Source organism: Balaenoptera borealis (genome assembly GCF_965194805.1).
Source record: "Balaenoptera borealis genome assembly, chromosome: 14".
Taxonomy (NCBI): domain Eukaryota; kingdom Metazoa; phylum Chordata; class Mammalia; order Artiodactyla; family Balaenopteridae; genus Balaenoptera; species Balaenoptera borealis.
The window spans coordinates 63,252,093-63,266,909 of record NC_138875.1 but is presented as its reverse complement, the minus strand read 5'-3'; the positions used below and the strand labels follow the sequence as shown (position 1 = coordinate 63,266,909).

The 14,817-nt window shown below is 41.5% G+C and overlaps 1 protein-coding gene across 11 annotated transcripts in view; it reads right to left on the bottom strand.

The window, feature by feature from the left end:
- CEP192 (centrosomal protein 192) overlaps positions 1-14,817 on the bottom strand; it is a 108,870-nt gene that overhangs the window by 77,176 nt on the left and 16,877 nt on the right. For 9 of the 11 annotated variants that reach the window (XM_082355008.1, XM_082354998.1, XM_082355002.1 and 6 more), the window contains exons 6-10: positions 13,385-13,434; positions 11,099-11,219; positions 9,460-9,608; positions 5,265-5,625; positions 4,694-4,837 (exon numbers count right to left, since the gene is read on the bottom strand). In XM_082355008.1, coding sequence (XP_082211134.1) covers positions 4,694-4,837; positions 5,265-5,625; positions 9,460-9,608; positions 11,099-11,219; positions 13,385-13,434 — 825 coding nt within the window. The remainder of the gene's footprint in view (positions 1-4,693; positions 4,838-5,264; positions 5,626-9,459; positions 9,609-11,098; positions 11,220-13,384; positions 13,435-14,817) is intronic. The other 2 variants (XM_082354999.1, XM_082355007.1) reach the window with 2 other exon arrangements.

The following is a 14,817-nucleotide window of genomic DNA, read 5'->3' as shown; positions in this document are numbered from 1 at the left end:
GACAAGCCACTCTGTAAATTTGTCATGAAGATGTCTGCTGGGGTGCCAACCCCCTGTTTGTCCCAACACCCAGGACTGTCCTAGTTTTTGAAAGGAAAAATCCCACATCCCAGCAAACCCCACAGCCTGGGCAAACAGGGACAAGTGTTCACCCAGTGTCTGCCCTCAAAGTTCTGAATGAACAACTCAGTTCACCTTAGGGAAACCAATGCGCACACAGCCCTCCATCTCTAGGCCAAGGCCACAAGGCTGGGGTAAGTGAGCAGAGGGCCAATGGGGAGAGAGGACAGAGGCAGACTGAACAGCAAATGATCCTGCTCAAGGCATTAGGATTTAAAAGGATTTTAAACATGTTGGCTGAATCAGAAAAGTCTGCAGGCTAGACTCTGGACTGCCCATCTGCTGCCCATTCTGCCTCTGCCTGGTGTTTCCAGACAGTGGCTGGAAGGGGAGGAGTGAACAGCAACCCAGAAGGGACAGTCCACTCGTGGCCCAAACAAGAGAGATGTCCCTACTCTCATCAGTCCATCAGGGGCTAACCCAATCCAAACTACCCTTCTGGAAGCCCTGAGGGCCCAACACTAACATCTTGAGAGACAAAATGAGAACAGACACAGGAGGCTGTTTCCAGCCGGGAGAGCAGAGCACCAGAAGTAGCTCAGGATTCTGACTTGTCAGGGTAGTGCTGGTTCCTTACTTTGCGATCCCACCACCTCCCACATAAACATGTTCTGAGCCTACAAGTCTATGAACGAGCATCGGGAGGGCCAGGAAGCTCCGGAAGTCACATGCAAAACAGTTATCTTCCACAGGAAAAATTTTTCTGTGAAGATTCTCTGTGGGGTCCATGACTCAAAAGTAAGTTAAAAACCACTGCTCTGAAGTGTGAAAAGTATCAACCAACCAAATCTAAAAGCCAGGAGAGGGTAAATAGGAAATCAGATGGTAAGAAGGTAACCCAGAAAAACTTAATTTACTTCAATGAGTTAAAATACTTTATTTTTTAAATCATTAAGTAAACAGCTCCAAATGCTATTTTATTATACTCCTGAGTACTTTTTCTCTGGACTTTAAGACTCTTCAATTAAAGAAAAGTCTACAGTGACATTGTTACCACGTATGCTCATCAGAAATCACTCACAGATTATGAAAAAGCAGAACTTCATTTCTTACAAGAATCTCTGCCCAATTCTTTGCCAAATCTGAAACCACAGTCCTCTCCAGTGCCACCTGAACGCTTTTGTTGTTAAATTCTGAAGCAGCAATACCGCTCCCCATCCTCTGCCCCATGTTTAAATCCTAGGCCACAAGCAGAAGTAGCAGCTCACATGCGCTGAGCTGTCAGAGAGGGGGAGGCAGAAATGGGGAAGTGGGAATGGGGAAGTTTTAAGTTTTCATTTAAAACTACTTTGAGGACTTCCCTGGAGGTCCAGTGGTTAGGACTCCGTGCTTCCACTGCAGGGGACATGGGTTCGATCCCTGGGCAGGGAACTAAGAACCCACAAGCTGCACGGCACAGCCAAAAAAATTAAAATTATTCATTTATAAATAAATAAAACTGCCTTGTTATTATAAAATTATGCCCTTGGTCCAAGCTTCCTCTTCTGAGTATCTCCTCTTACATTTTCAACATTTCCTTTCCCGTCGTATAAAGTCTCCTATTCCATTCACGCTCCCCCAGCCCAATTCCCCTTGACTAGTTGATCCTTTCTTTCCTTCCATCAAACTTTTCCATAGTTTTCAATAATCATTTTCTCCATTTCCTCACCACCAGTGCCAGTCATCCTTTCCTACCCAGCTTCTGTTCATTCCCTAACCACACAGATGGTTTCATGAAATTCCTCCACTATCTGTTTTATCATATTTCTCCTTTAATAGTAACATGCCCACATAGTTCTAAATGCAGAAGATATAGGTACATTCTGCTTCAATAAAGAGTTCTTAGAAGTTAACCAAAAGACATAACAGAATACAACACTGCAAGTCTCCCTCATCACTGGCCCCACTTCCCACACCTCCAGAAGCAACCAACATATGCAGCACCCCGTGAAACCCCTCACTAGTTGAACCTACTGACCTTTGAGTTCTACAAGTAGCTAGGGAGCCCTGTAATTAGTTTCTTTTTTTTTAATCTTTCCACTGTATGTACTTACAAATATGTATGTCTTTCCTTCTTCCACCTCTTTATGCAAATGTTGGAATAAGATTTTAAATAATTTATTTTGGTGATCTTTCCCTTACCAGTACCTAAAGAGCTCCGTTTCCTTTTATTACGGCCACAGGGTATCCCCTCGTATGGACGTGACTACCTTATCTAATCAGTCCCTGTTTTGTACATCCACGTTGCTTCCAACCTTCTGTGATGATGAACAATGTGTACACACATCCTATACATCTGTGCAGGTGTAGCTGAAGAATAGTTCCCACGGGAACTGACTTTTTATTTCCTTTTCTATAAACTGTTTACACCCTTTGCCCAGTTCTACACTGAGTAGTTGGTCTTTTACTTATTGTTTATTAGCACAATTTACATATTTGGGAAATGGGCCCTCACTCTGTAATACGAATTGCAAATTTTCTTCTCAGCTTCATCACTAACTTTTAAAAACTTTTTACCAAAGTATAATATACATTAAAAAGTGTATGTAAGTGTCCAACTCAATGAATTCTCACAATCTGAACACATCTGTGTCACCAGATCAACACCCCAGATCAAGAAAGAAAACATGCCAGCACCCAAAAGGCCCCCTGAGCTTGCCTCCTGTCACGGCATGCCAGCCTGAGGGTAGCCACTATCCTTGCTTCTTACTCCACAGAGCTGGCTACATATACGGCATGTATTGCTAGTCAGCCTTATCTCATTCAACATATTTGTGAAATTCATCACGTTGCCGCAAGTAGTTACACATCCTTCATTCCCATTGCTACACAGCATTCCAAAGTAGGAATAAACACAATCCATTCCAAGGTCAATGGGAATTTGGGAGTTTCTAGTTTGGGACTAATACACATAGTGCTGCTACAAACATTTTAGTGTATGTCTTTTGGTGAATATATACACCCTGAACACTGGGTATATACTTGGGTGTAGAATTATTGGGTCATAAACTATGAAGTTCGTAAAGTTCACCTTCATAAGATACTGCCAAACAAGTTCCAAATGGTTTTATCAATTCACACTCTCACCAGCAACACATGAAAATTCCACAACTGATGACTTTTCAAGTGACAGGGTCCCTAACCAGTGCCCAGCCTGTGCCTACTGTCCTTTGTAAATCAAGATATCACTGATAACTATAACTTAACCTTCAATTTCTGACTCATTTCCAACTACTGAATATCCCCACCTCAAACCACAATCATCCAAAATTCTACAATGTCTTCTGTTTTTTCCCATCTCAGTTAATGGTATTGCCATTTTCTCAAAATAATTTAGACCCCAAACCTCCATCTTTTCTTACCTCTCTACTATCCGCTGAAATCCAGTCACCAAATCCTAGCGATTTTATTTCCATACCCCTCATGAGCTATTTTCTTCTCATTCTCACTGTGACACCTCGATTTCTACAACACCCTAAGGAGCCTACCATTTAACTGACCATCGAGGCCAGAGGGAGACTCACAAAGCAAGCTGGACAAGCATCTTCAGAGGCTCCCAAGTGCCTACCAAGCACAGCTCAGCTCAGCACGGAGTCCAACCCCACCCGATCCCTGGCCCAGTCTTACCACTCGGGCTTCATCTCGCCATGTCGCGTTACTCTACCCTTCCCGTGTCTTGCCGTAAATGCCAGCCACGCTGGGTTATTTACCAGCCTCAAGACACGCCCATGCTTCCTCATCTCATCCTCTTTCTTTGGGTTTTCTATCCACTTGGAATTTCTCATGCCCAAAATATTTACCTGTTGAAACTCTACCTCGAAAGCCACCTCCTATATGAAATCCTCTGCTACCCACTCACGCAAAAGTTATTCCTCCTCTCAACTCCAAACGATGCTGTTGTTCTGTATTCTCATCTTACCCCTCTTAGCTGATGGACAGTTTCCTAAGGGCTGGAAACATGCCTTATCGATTGATCTCTGTACTTCCACATCAATGGACATTAGGAGCAGCTTAGTACAAGCAGCTGTTAGAGTAACTTCTTCCTCTGGCACCATCTGAGCCTATTAAAAATATGACTGGGCTTGACAGGCTCCTCATTGTCTTTCCTCATTCCAGGTTTAGAGGCGCTCAGGCCCTAGAGGCCTCAGCGGCACAGCAAATGTCCACAGGCCAAGGCTCTCACAATGCCGTGCGTTTTGCAGCGTTTTCCTTTCACGGTCAGAGATTCTGCTAATTAACAAATCTAACTGAGGTTCCTAATGTTCTCATCCTCTAAGATTTCATTTATCTTTCTCGTCACTTTTCTCCCATTTCTTCATTACTGAACTTTTACTCTAAAATGGACTGGCTTTTGTAACTGCTCATTTATCAGAATGCTCTAAAGTGACTCGCTGTCCTTACTTGGGGAAAGGCTCGGCTCAGTTCACAGTGATTAGCAATGACTGACTCAAGCCTCTCTTCCTAGAGAAACAAGTGAAGTGCTAAGTACATATCCAGAAGGGATCTGATGTGGCCAACCAAGATGTACAGGGTAATCTCAGAACACCATCAGAAAATGAAAATGGTTCAGAGCAGAGGCTATCAATACACTTACAGCCAGATCTGAAGCCTTCATTCATCTCATCACTTAGAGACACATTTACATCTTGTTCTTTATCAAAAGCTGTGTAATAGGCAAGATCAGTGACCCATCTGCCCTCCTCGTTCTGATACACCACACTCTGTGATAGATCCGTTTCTAGAAAATAAAATTCCAGAGACATCCAATGACACATGCAACAAATAAAATGATACAATATTCTTAAATAATTTTATTTAGTTGACTTATCTTAGTTATCAACAAACTGAAATCTGCCCAAAACTAGTTAAAGGAAAATCCATTTCCCCAAAAGAAAAGTATCTCTCTGATAGTGGAAAATCCAGCCTTAATCACAGTAAAAGTCCATCATGGAGGAGAGGGAGGAAGGAAAAGATGACTAATACTTAGAAAGGCACATTTCCACCAGATCTGTGAATAAAGACACCATTTTTTAATCCACAGAACACTTAAATATTTTAATATGAAAGATTAGGGAAGTTTCACTTGGAAATATATCCTATTCAAAATGTGTATAAGCATTTTACATATTTCTTACTTTTATTTAAAAAAAAAAAGGCCCACTTACGGTCCTTGCTCTTTCCAACGGACTCATAACATTCACACGTTCGCCTTTCACTAGTGGGTGACCACAGAGCATCAGCGGAATTAAATGCATTGTCACTAACAGACTTCAAAGATGCTACGTCCACATTTTTTTGAATGGACACTTGAGGCATCTCAGTGTCTAAAAATCTATCCACAGGCAAAACTGTTTCTGAGTCTGATGCCAAATGCTTATTTTGATGAGGAGATCCTGCATCCAGCTTTAAAGGGTCTATCAAGCCAAAATCACCTTTACTGGCATTTGTGTCGTGAAAGTAAACAGGGTTAAGTTTCGCATTAGCAGCCCTCAGAGTCGTCACCAGACCTTCTTCTCTTCCGCTTTCCTTTAAAAATTAAATAACAGACCAGAAATAAGTTTTGTTTTTCAAAACTCCTTCCAAAAAAACCAAAAAAGTTATACAGTTGACATAAAATATTTATTCTAGAAAGGAACAGACTACACAATATTCTTCCAGACTATATGTGAACCAATCGTAAGGAACTTACCAAAACCAAAATTCAAAATGTGGTCATGGCAAACACACACCAACAGATTCAGATACCAAAAGTGGGGCCAATATGCTCACTACAGCACAGGATGTTAGAAATGTCAGTTTTACTTCTGTAATTATCACTGAAAGTCTCTAAAAGGATGGGAAACCCATCAGTGTGACCAGACTCATAAAATTAATATTAACAGACCCTGAAAACACAAATATTAATAACTTTAAGTTATTTTATTTTATTTATTTATTCATTCATTCATTTTTGGCTGCACAGGCTGTTCGTTGCGGTGCATAGGTTTCTCTAGTTGCGGCACGCGGGCTTAGCTGTGGTTATGTGGGATCTTAGTTCCCTGACCGGGGATAGTACCCGGGCCCCCTGCATTGGGAGCATGAAGTCGTAACCACTGGACCACCAGGTAAGTCCCTTAATAACTTTTAATAGGAGTAAAACAGCAAATACTACAAACGACCCTGAGGAGTTCAAGAACAACTGCTTCAAACACGGCAGATTAAGCCAGTGCCTCAAAACCACGCTCTCCAACATACCTTCCCAAAGGGCACTGCTCACTCTTTCCTAAAATAACAACTGCTGAAAGGGACTCGCATGCCCACAACCCTCTTCTCAGACACTCAGCCACCACTATCTCAAGTGCCAGTGAAGCCTTAAAACAGCAGTCTTTTCTGCTATAAGATGTATAACAACAAAAACAGCCTCATAGGCAAGGCTTTTCAAAGTTAGGATACTAAAAGGAGGTAGTTATATATAAAAGACAAGACACAGACTTTGAAATAAGATCATACATTTAAATGCCAGTGCCACCATTTATTAACTGGGTGATTTTGCAACAACGTTATACAAAAAATAAACAATCTCTACCTTATCTCAAAATAAACTCCAGATGACTTAAAGATTTAGATGTAAAAGTACTAGGAGGAAATACAGATGGATAGTTTTATATTCTTCAGTGAATAATATCTTCGTAGTATAAAACTTCTGTGGGTTAAATTGAATCTCCCAAAAAAGATGTGTCCAAGTCTTATCCCCAGGTGATACCTGCAAATTTTGACCTTATCAGAAACAGGGTCTTTGCAGATGCAATTAAGTTAAAGATCTTGAGATCATCTTGGATTTGGGGCAGGCCTTAAACTCCATGAGGAAGACTTCAGAGGAACACAGAGAGAGAGGGACAGGCCACATGAAGATGGAGGCGGATACTGGAGTGACGCTGCCCTGAACTAAGGAACACTAGAGCCCCAGAGGCTGCAAGAGGCAGGAAGGAGCCTCTGGTGGAAGCTTAGCCCTTTCAACACCTTGTTTTCAGACTCTGACCTCAAGAATTGTGAGAAAATAAATTTCTGTTGTTTTAAGCTAGCAAAATTCTGGTAATTTGTCCTGGCAGGCCTAGGAAACTAACAAAAACACTAAAGCCTGAAATACATGAGGACCAGCAAAGGGAGACCCTGTGAGGATGCAGGGAGAAGCTGCCGTCTCCAGGCCGAGAGAAGCCTCAGGAGGAACCAGCCCTGCCCACACCTGGATCCGGACTCCCAGCCTCCAGAACTGTGAGGAGATACATGTCTGCTGTCCGAGCCAAAAAACAAAATAAAAAAATAAAGTTCATAAGGATCAAAATATCTCCTTAACACAGAAAGCTTATAAAAACAAGAGTTAAAATATGAATATCCCAATAAAAAAAAGACAAAGGAGACAAAGAACTGACATTTAAAATTAGACAACTATCTTTCACATAGGATACTAACAAAGACTAAAAAGAACCAGAACGTAGGAAACCAGCTCTCTCCTCTGCAAAGCACCTGAAAACACTGAATAAAGAATGCGGTTAGAAAATCCATGTGCTCTGCGGGCCAACGGGGCGAAGCTACCACCTGTGGGACTGTGGCTGACTGTGGCCACGTGATAACCCTCCCAGGTGGAGGCGGAGGAAACCTGGAGTGAAGCCACTGGTAGGCGACCAACTCCAGGCAAGGGTTTCCTACGGAGCAGAGCAGCCCCCTTGCTGCTATTGAAAGTCACAAGGGTTTGTCCAAAAAAAAGGGGTGGGGGGGTCGGGGGAATACAGCTGCTCTGATAGTTTTGAAACCTAAACACAAAATAGGTCTCTGTTGGGACTTCCCTGGTGGTCCAGTGGCTAAGACTCCGTGCTCCCGATGCAGGGGGCCCAGGTTCGATCCCTGGTCAGAGAACTACATCCCACATGCTGCAACTAAGAGTTCACATGCTGCAACTAAAGATCCTAAGTGCCACAACCAGAGATCCCACATGCTGCAAGGAAGATCCCACACGCAGCAACAATAAAGACCCGGCACAGCCAAATAAATAAATTTTAAAAAATAAAAATAGGTCTCTGTCTACACTTGGACAGTGTAACTCAGCAAAACTTGAGAGTTAGGAAATGTGAGGAGGAGGGAAAAAATAAAAGCAATCCAAAGGTCTCTTAGGAGGTGGGGTTTCAGAAGGAGGCAATGAAAGTACCTGAAATCCCACAGACTACCTCCTGATAACAAAGGGGGACAAGGAGGCATCTGGCCAACACCATATTCATCAATGGTCACACAGCATCACCAACAGGAGACAAGTGGGCTGACAGGCCTCCCAATGGGACACAGAGTATACAACAATGCTTATGTTTAGAGTCAATCTGTTCAAGGGGAAAATGTTCAATCTAATCAGGAGGAGGAAAGCAGTCAGCTGTATCTACCATATGGGTCATTTTACAAAACAACAGGCCTAGATTTTACAAAAAGTTTAATGACATGAAAGAACTCCAAGTCATGGCAACCAAATACAAGTGTAATCCCTGATTAAAGCCTGGATCAAAAACAACAAAAGTAAAGGACATTTGGAGATAAGTGGATAAATTTGAATATGGACTGTATATTAATTTAAATCACAATATCAAAGTTAGATAAGAGAATTGTGATTATGTAGGAAAAAGTCCTTGTTCACAGGAGGTAAATGCTGATGTTTTAGGGTGAAATGTCATAATATCTGCAACTTACTTTTTTTAAAAAATAAATTTATTTTATTTATTTAGTTTTGGCTGTGTTGGGTCCTTGTTGCTGTGTGGGGGCTTTCCCCAGCCGCGGCGAGCGGGGGCCACTTCCCGCCGCAGCGCGCAGGCTTCTCACCGCGGTGCCCTCTCCCGTTGTGGAGCACGCGCTCCAGGCGCGCGGGTTTCAGCCGTTGTGGCACGCGGGCTCCAGGGCGCAGGCTCAGCAGCTGTGGCACACGGGCCCAGTTGCTCCGCGGCATGTGGGATCTTCCTGGACCAGGGCTCGAACCCATGTCCCCTGCATTGGCAGGAGGACTCCCAACCACTGCGCCACCAGGGAAGCCCTGCAACTTACTTTTAAATGACTCAGCAAAAAAGTACTTATGGAGGGACAAAGAAAACACAAAGATGGCAAAAAAATGTTCACAACTGGCTGATCTGGACAAGGGTATACAGATGTTCAGTGCACCATTCTTTTAATTTTTCTATAGGAGAGGGAAAGGTAAGCAGCAGCAGGAAAGGTATTTCTCATCAGTTTGTATCTGGGGAAAACAGAGTCCAAAGAAAACCAAAATCTTAAGTTTTATTAATATCCACTGAGTCCAGTAATGATTTTCTAATGTCAAATTTCTGAAAAACCGTAAAGTTTGGAATATACCTGACTAGGATCACTTGCAGGTAACTTAAAATAATTTTCTGGAGATTCCTGTCCTTCTAGGCCTTCATACATCATTCCTGGAATTGCCAGTTGCTCAAAATAAGCCTCCAAGTGATCATCATAAAACTCTTCATCATCGATATCATCATCTAATTGGTAAAATGGAGGAGAAAACAGGACAGGCTTTAAAGTAGCGACTGAACTGTAAATAATATATAATCAAAAAGGTTGATAAAACTTATGGGTCAATAGTCTATGTGATTTTGTCTTAACATTTGACATGAAAAAAACCACTGTAATTTCAGTCTATAAGTCATCATGAGCATTCTAATATAAACTCAATATTTAACCTTCATTGAGAAGACAGCACAGAAGCAAATCCTGGCATACATCAAAAGTTAGGATATAGTAAGTGTGGCAATGGAAAAGGGCAGATTATTCAGAAAGTACTGTGGCAAGTGAGTAACTGTCAAAAAAGAAAAAATAAGCCTGCCATAGAAGTAAAACCAAATTTCAGGTAAATTAATGATTAATTGTAAAATGAAACCTCAAGCAGTATCTGATCTTGAAAATGAAGAAACAAAAAAAAGATATAACAAAGCTGAATACTCACAGATACGATAAAAATTTTTTCCACCTCCACTAAAACCAAAAAGTTGCAAATAGACAAATAAAACAATAATGGCAGTGCTTTTCATTGTTCTAACACCCAGCCGGGCAAGGGAGGATAAAACTAGAACACTCAGTCACTTATAATGGTATTGTAAGCCTTTTCAAGAGGATAATTTTCCAATCACCTCTGAGAATCTAGCCTACTAAAACAAGGATCTGCATAAATTCAGGTCAACAATTCCTCATCAACAATTCCATAATCTAAAAATACCTAAAAACTAGCAGCAAAACCTGCCCTGATTTTATAGCTTCTATCTATCCCACTTGGCTCACCAGCCTGGCCTTCAAAGCCATGGATAGTTTGGTCTCTGCCTATTTTCTGGGTTTATTCCCCAATTCATAGTCCGACAGGTGCTATAAACCTGCCACACAAAAGCACTGGCTATTCTCCAAACATGGTCTATATGCCCTTACCTTAGTGCCTTTGCTGAAGCTGTTCCTGCTTTTTGAATGTACTTCTCTTCTGGTATCTACATTAGGGCCTATCACAGGCCTCCTTTTCAAGGAGGAAGAATCACATCCTCTTTCAATAAAGCCTCACAGATACCTTCCTCAGTCAGAATTAACTTGTCACCCTCCTATGACTCCCACACAACTTGTACCGTTGAGATACACTTCACACAATCGGAGGTCAACTATACATCTCTCTTGCCACGTGCAGTCCTTTCAGAGAGCAGGGGCTAAATATTTCATTGTCCCCTAATTTCTTAACACAGTTCTTTATACTTAATACCTTAATGATACTCAACTGAGGGATAAGCATAATCCTATCAGGATTGCTATAGAGAAATAAGTTTAAAATCCCATCACTTAACACAAGTGGCCACTTGAGTGCTCGTAAGTAAGAGGTAAAGGAGAAGGCAGAGAAACAAAAAGGTGCATTATAACTACGGCAACAAAGCAGCAGAGATACATGGAGTGGCAAGGTCAGGACAAGGAAAACACCAGTTGAGTTTTGTGATGCTACCAGAAGAATCTTCCCAGCTGGCAGGTGACATCAGTTTCTCATTTTCTAGGAAACTAGTATGGCTTAAGTCATTGTTTGGATTCCTCTCTTCAAAATGTTTTCCAGCATCAGGAACAACAACCTATAAAAAATAAAACTGTAATGAAAGCAGCACACTCACTACTGTGAAGACCACAGCACAGGCTGCAGAAAGGCCCATCAATGTGCTCAAGGTCTGTGGTTCACAGTTCAGGCAATGAAGGGCTGTTTTACATGTATTAATAACTTTCTTCCTGCCCCCATGCCACCCCCCTCCCCTGACCCACCCAAGGAGACATCCTTAAAGTTCAAGGTTTCACACTGTGTGCACACGCTCAAAGGACCTGGTAATATAGTTCGTGTACTAACACACAAATGAACTGGGGCAGCTCGAGGCCTGGACAGGAGGTGCAGGTAACAGCAAAGCTGGACTCTGCAGCACACCCTGGACAGTGGACGTCCCTGCTCCAACTAGGGGCCACAAGGCACATGGCAGTTTGCTAGGACACTTCAAGGCCCAGAATAAAATGTGAAGCTCCTCAAGTGTCAATCTTATTTCACCATATTAAATATATATCAAATAATACCATCTCAAGAATTAGACTGCAAAATGCACGCTAACATTTTGGGAAAAAACACGGGCTCTCAACCCATTTACACACTTGTAGAGCACAGTGCTGAGTTATGCACTCAGTTTGGACAATGAGACCTTCGCTGCCCTGGCTGCCAGGACAGCTCACGCTAAACCCAAGGCCAATGCAGTGGTGGTCCCACTGGTCTACGTTTTCTAGTGTATTTATTTTCCCCCTGCTCTTACTTCTTCACCTTTTGTATCAAGTATCTCATGTGTCTATACTTGTCTTCCTGCTTTCTAGTTTTATGGTCCTTCTCTTTGTTATCAGTGATTTCTAATACTTCTAGGAAGTTAATTCTTCAACCATCCTAAGGAAATAAAATTACCTATCACAGGAAAAGTTATGATCTCTCTCTTAGAAACCATTTTTCTCAGTGTTCAAGAAATCAAGCCTTCTGATTGAATTTCAGTTTGGCTACACCTGAAGTTCCTCTAAAAAGCATCACTCACATATGTAAGTTACTAGTGGTTACGTAGAGGGAGCAAGTGTACAGAGCACGGGTCAACAAACGTTCTCTGCAAAGGGCCAGATAGTAAACATTTCATCTACTTCATAGTAAACATGGGTCTGCTAGCCATGTCACAACTGTCACAACTTCTCAACTCAGCTGTTGTGGCACAAAAGCAGCCATAAACAATACAGAAACAAATGGACATGGCTACTTTCCGATAAAACTTTTACAAAAACAGGCAGCAGGTTGGATGTGGGCAATGAGCTAGAGTGTGCCAACCCCTGGCACACGGAAACAACTCTTACTTTAGACCTCTTTTAATCATTTTACAAAAATAATGTTAAAAATTCTTATGAAAGTAAAATAAAATAAAAATTGCATTTCCTTTTTGTAAGTTTTAAAAGTATCAATACTTGGTTCATACTTTATAAACAACTCTCATAAATATGAGACGGTTTATGTTAAACACAAACTGCTTATCTGCTCAGTGCCTGTCCTCTGAGGAGCCCGTCTCTTTTCACTTCACGTGGTCCGGGGGGTCGGGGTGGGGGTTGGTTTCAGTCACATCCCTCTATCTGTGCACATATATGCACTGATGCACACGCACACACACACACGTGCGTGCACACACACACACACAGAAGTGGACCTAAGGTCCAGCCTCATAAATCAGAGTTTTATCCCAACTTCACCCCTTGGCACAGTGATTTACAGAGGGGAGGACGGACCCAAGTGAGCTCATTAGAATTGTGTGTGTTTTTTTTTTAATTTACCCTAAAAGAAAGATCATGTTCTTGTTTTTTGATCATGAACACTTGGGTTGCCTACAAATGAATTCAGCTTCCCTATCATTCAACAGATTATCAAGTGCCAGCTATGTGCTAGACACTCAGGATGCAATACACGAAACAAAGAGACACCCTCACCCCACGGAACCAACATTCCAGAGGAGCCAGCATGGAGTGAAGCAGAGCAGAGGTGCAGACAGCTCTGGAGACACAGGAAGCCCCAGACCAGCCCTACTGTCAGCTTCCCGGTTACTTGTAGCAGTAAGGTGGATTTCTGCTATTTACAAGTAGAAGACTTCTAGCTAATATTAATACTACTTAGCATTCATATTTGTGAAATAGGTACTCTCACTCTCCTAATAATACTCGAAACTGATAACATATAAAAGATCACCTTGTTCTCCTTATTCATCCAGGATCGTGAACAAAAATCAATAGGCAAGTCTGTTAAAGTAAACAAAAACAAAAACTAAGACCAAATTATTAATATTTTATCAACTAAATATCCAATAACACTCAAAAATAGCAAATTGATGAACTATACATTTTTTTCCCTTTAAATAGAATAGAGCACTTTTAAATGATGGTATAGGAGCCCATCAGTGGTCAGTTAAATTAAAAACCTGTTAGGGTGGGGAAGCTTAAAAAATTATACATACGCCAAAAACACCTGAATAGGAATCTAACAAGGCTTTAAAGCTAACTTCTGCTTTACAGAGGATGTGGGGAAGAGAGAAGAAAAATGACACCACGAGTGATCAAACTGACAATGCCAAACAGCAGGACAGCTCCAGAACGACAGACCTAAGAGACACGACGACAGATGGAGCAAAACACAATGGAACCTTCCTTGGACCCCAATCCAAGCAAACCAACCAAGATAATTAGTAAACTGAATATGGACCAGAGTACTATACGATAATTACAGAATTATGTTGGTTAACAGTATTAACATCACTATGGTTATGTAGGAAAATGCCCGTATTTTTAGAGATGCAAGCTAAAATATGTAGGAATAAAATGATCTCTGGAATTTTTTAATATCAGGAAAAAAGGTAATAGAAAAACAGAAGAGATTAAGCAAGTGTGGCAAAATCTTATACTAACTGAAACTGTGAGAGAGGTATATGGGGAGGTTTTTTTTTTAACTGATATAAAACTTACCATAAAATCACCCTTTTGAAGTATACAATTCAGTGGTTTTTAGTATATTTACAAAGTTGTTCAACCATTATCACTAATTCCACAATATTTTCATCATACCAGAAAGAAATCCTGTACCCATAAACAGTCACTCCCCATTCTCCCTGCCCCCCAGGCCCTAGCACCACTAATCTACTTTGTCTCAGTGGACTTGCCTCTTCTCTACCTACAGATTCACCTTCGGATAAATGGAGTCGCAGCATGTGGCCTTCTGAGTCTGTCTTCTTTCACTCAGCATGCTTTCAAGGGTCATCCTATTACAACACGTATCAGTACTTCACTCCTTTTTATGGCTGAACAACACTCCACTGTATGGACATACTGCATTTTATTTATCCATACATCAGCTGATGGCGATCTGAGTTGTCTCCACTTTCTGGCTACTCTGACTAATGCTGCTATGAACATTCATGTACACAAGTTTCAGTGTTGACACACATTTTCATTTCTCTTAAGTGTATGCCTAGGACTGGACTTGCTGGGTCATAGGGTAATGCTACGTTTAATGTTTTGAGGAACCGTCAAACTATCTTCCACAGCAGCAGCACCATTTTACATCCCAACGAGCAATGGGTGAGTGTCGTAGTTTCCAACAAATACTTGCTATTTCCCATCTTCTTGATT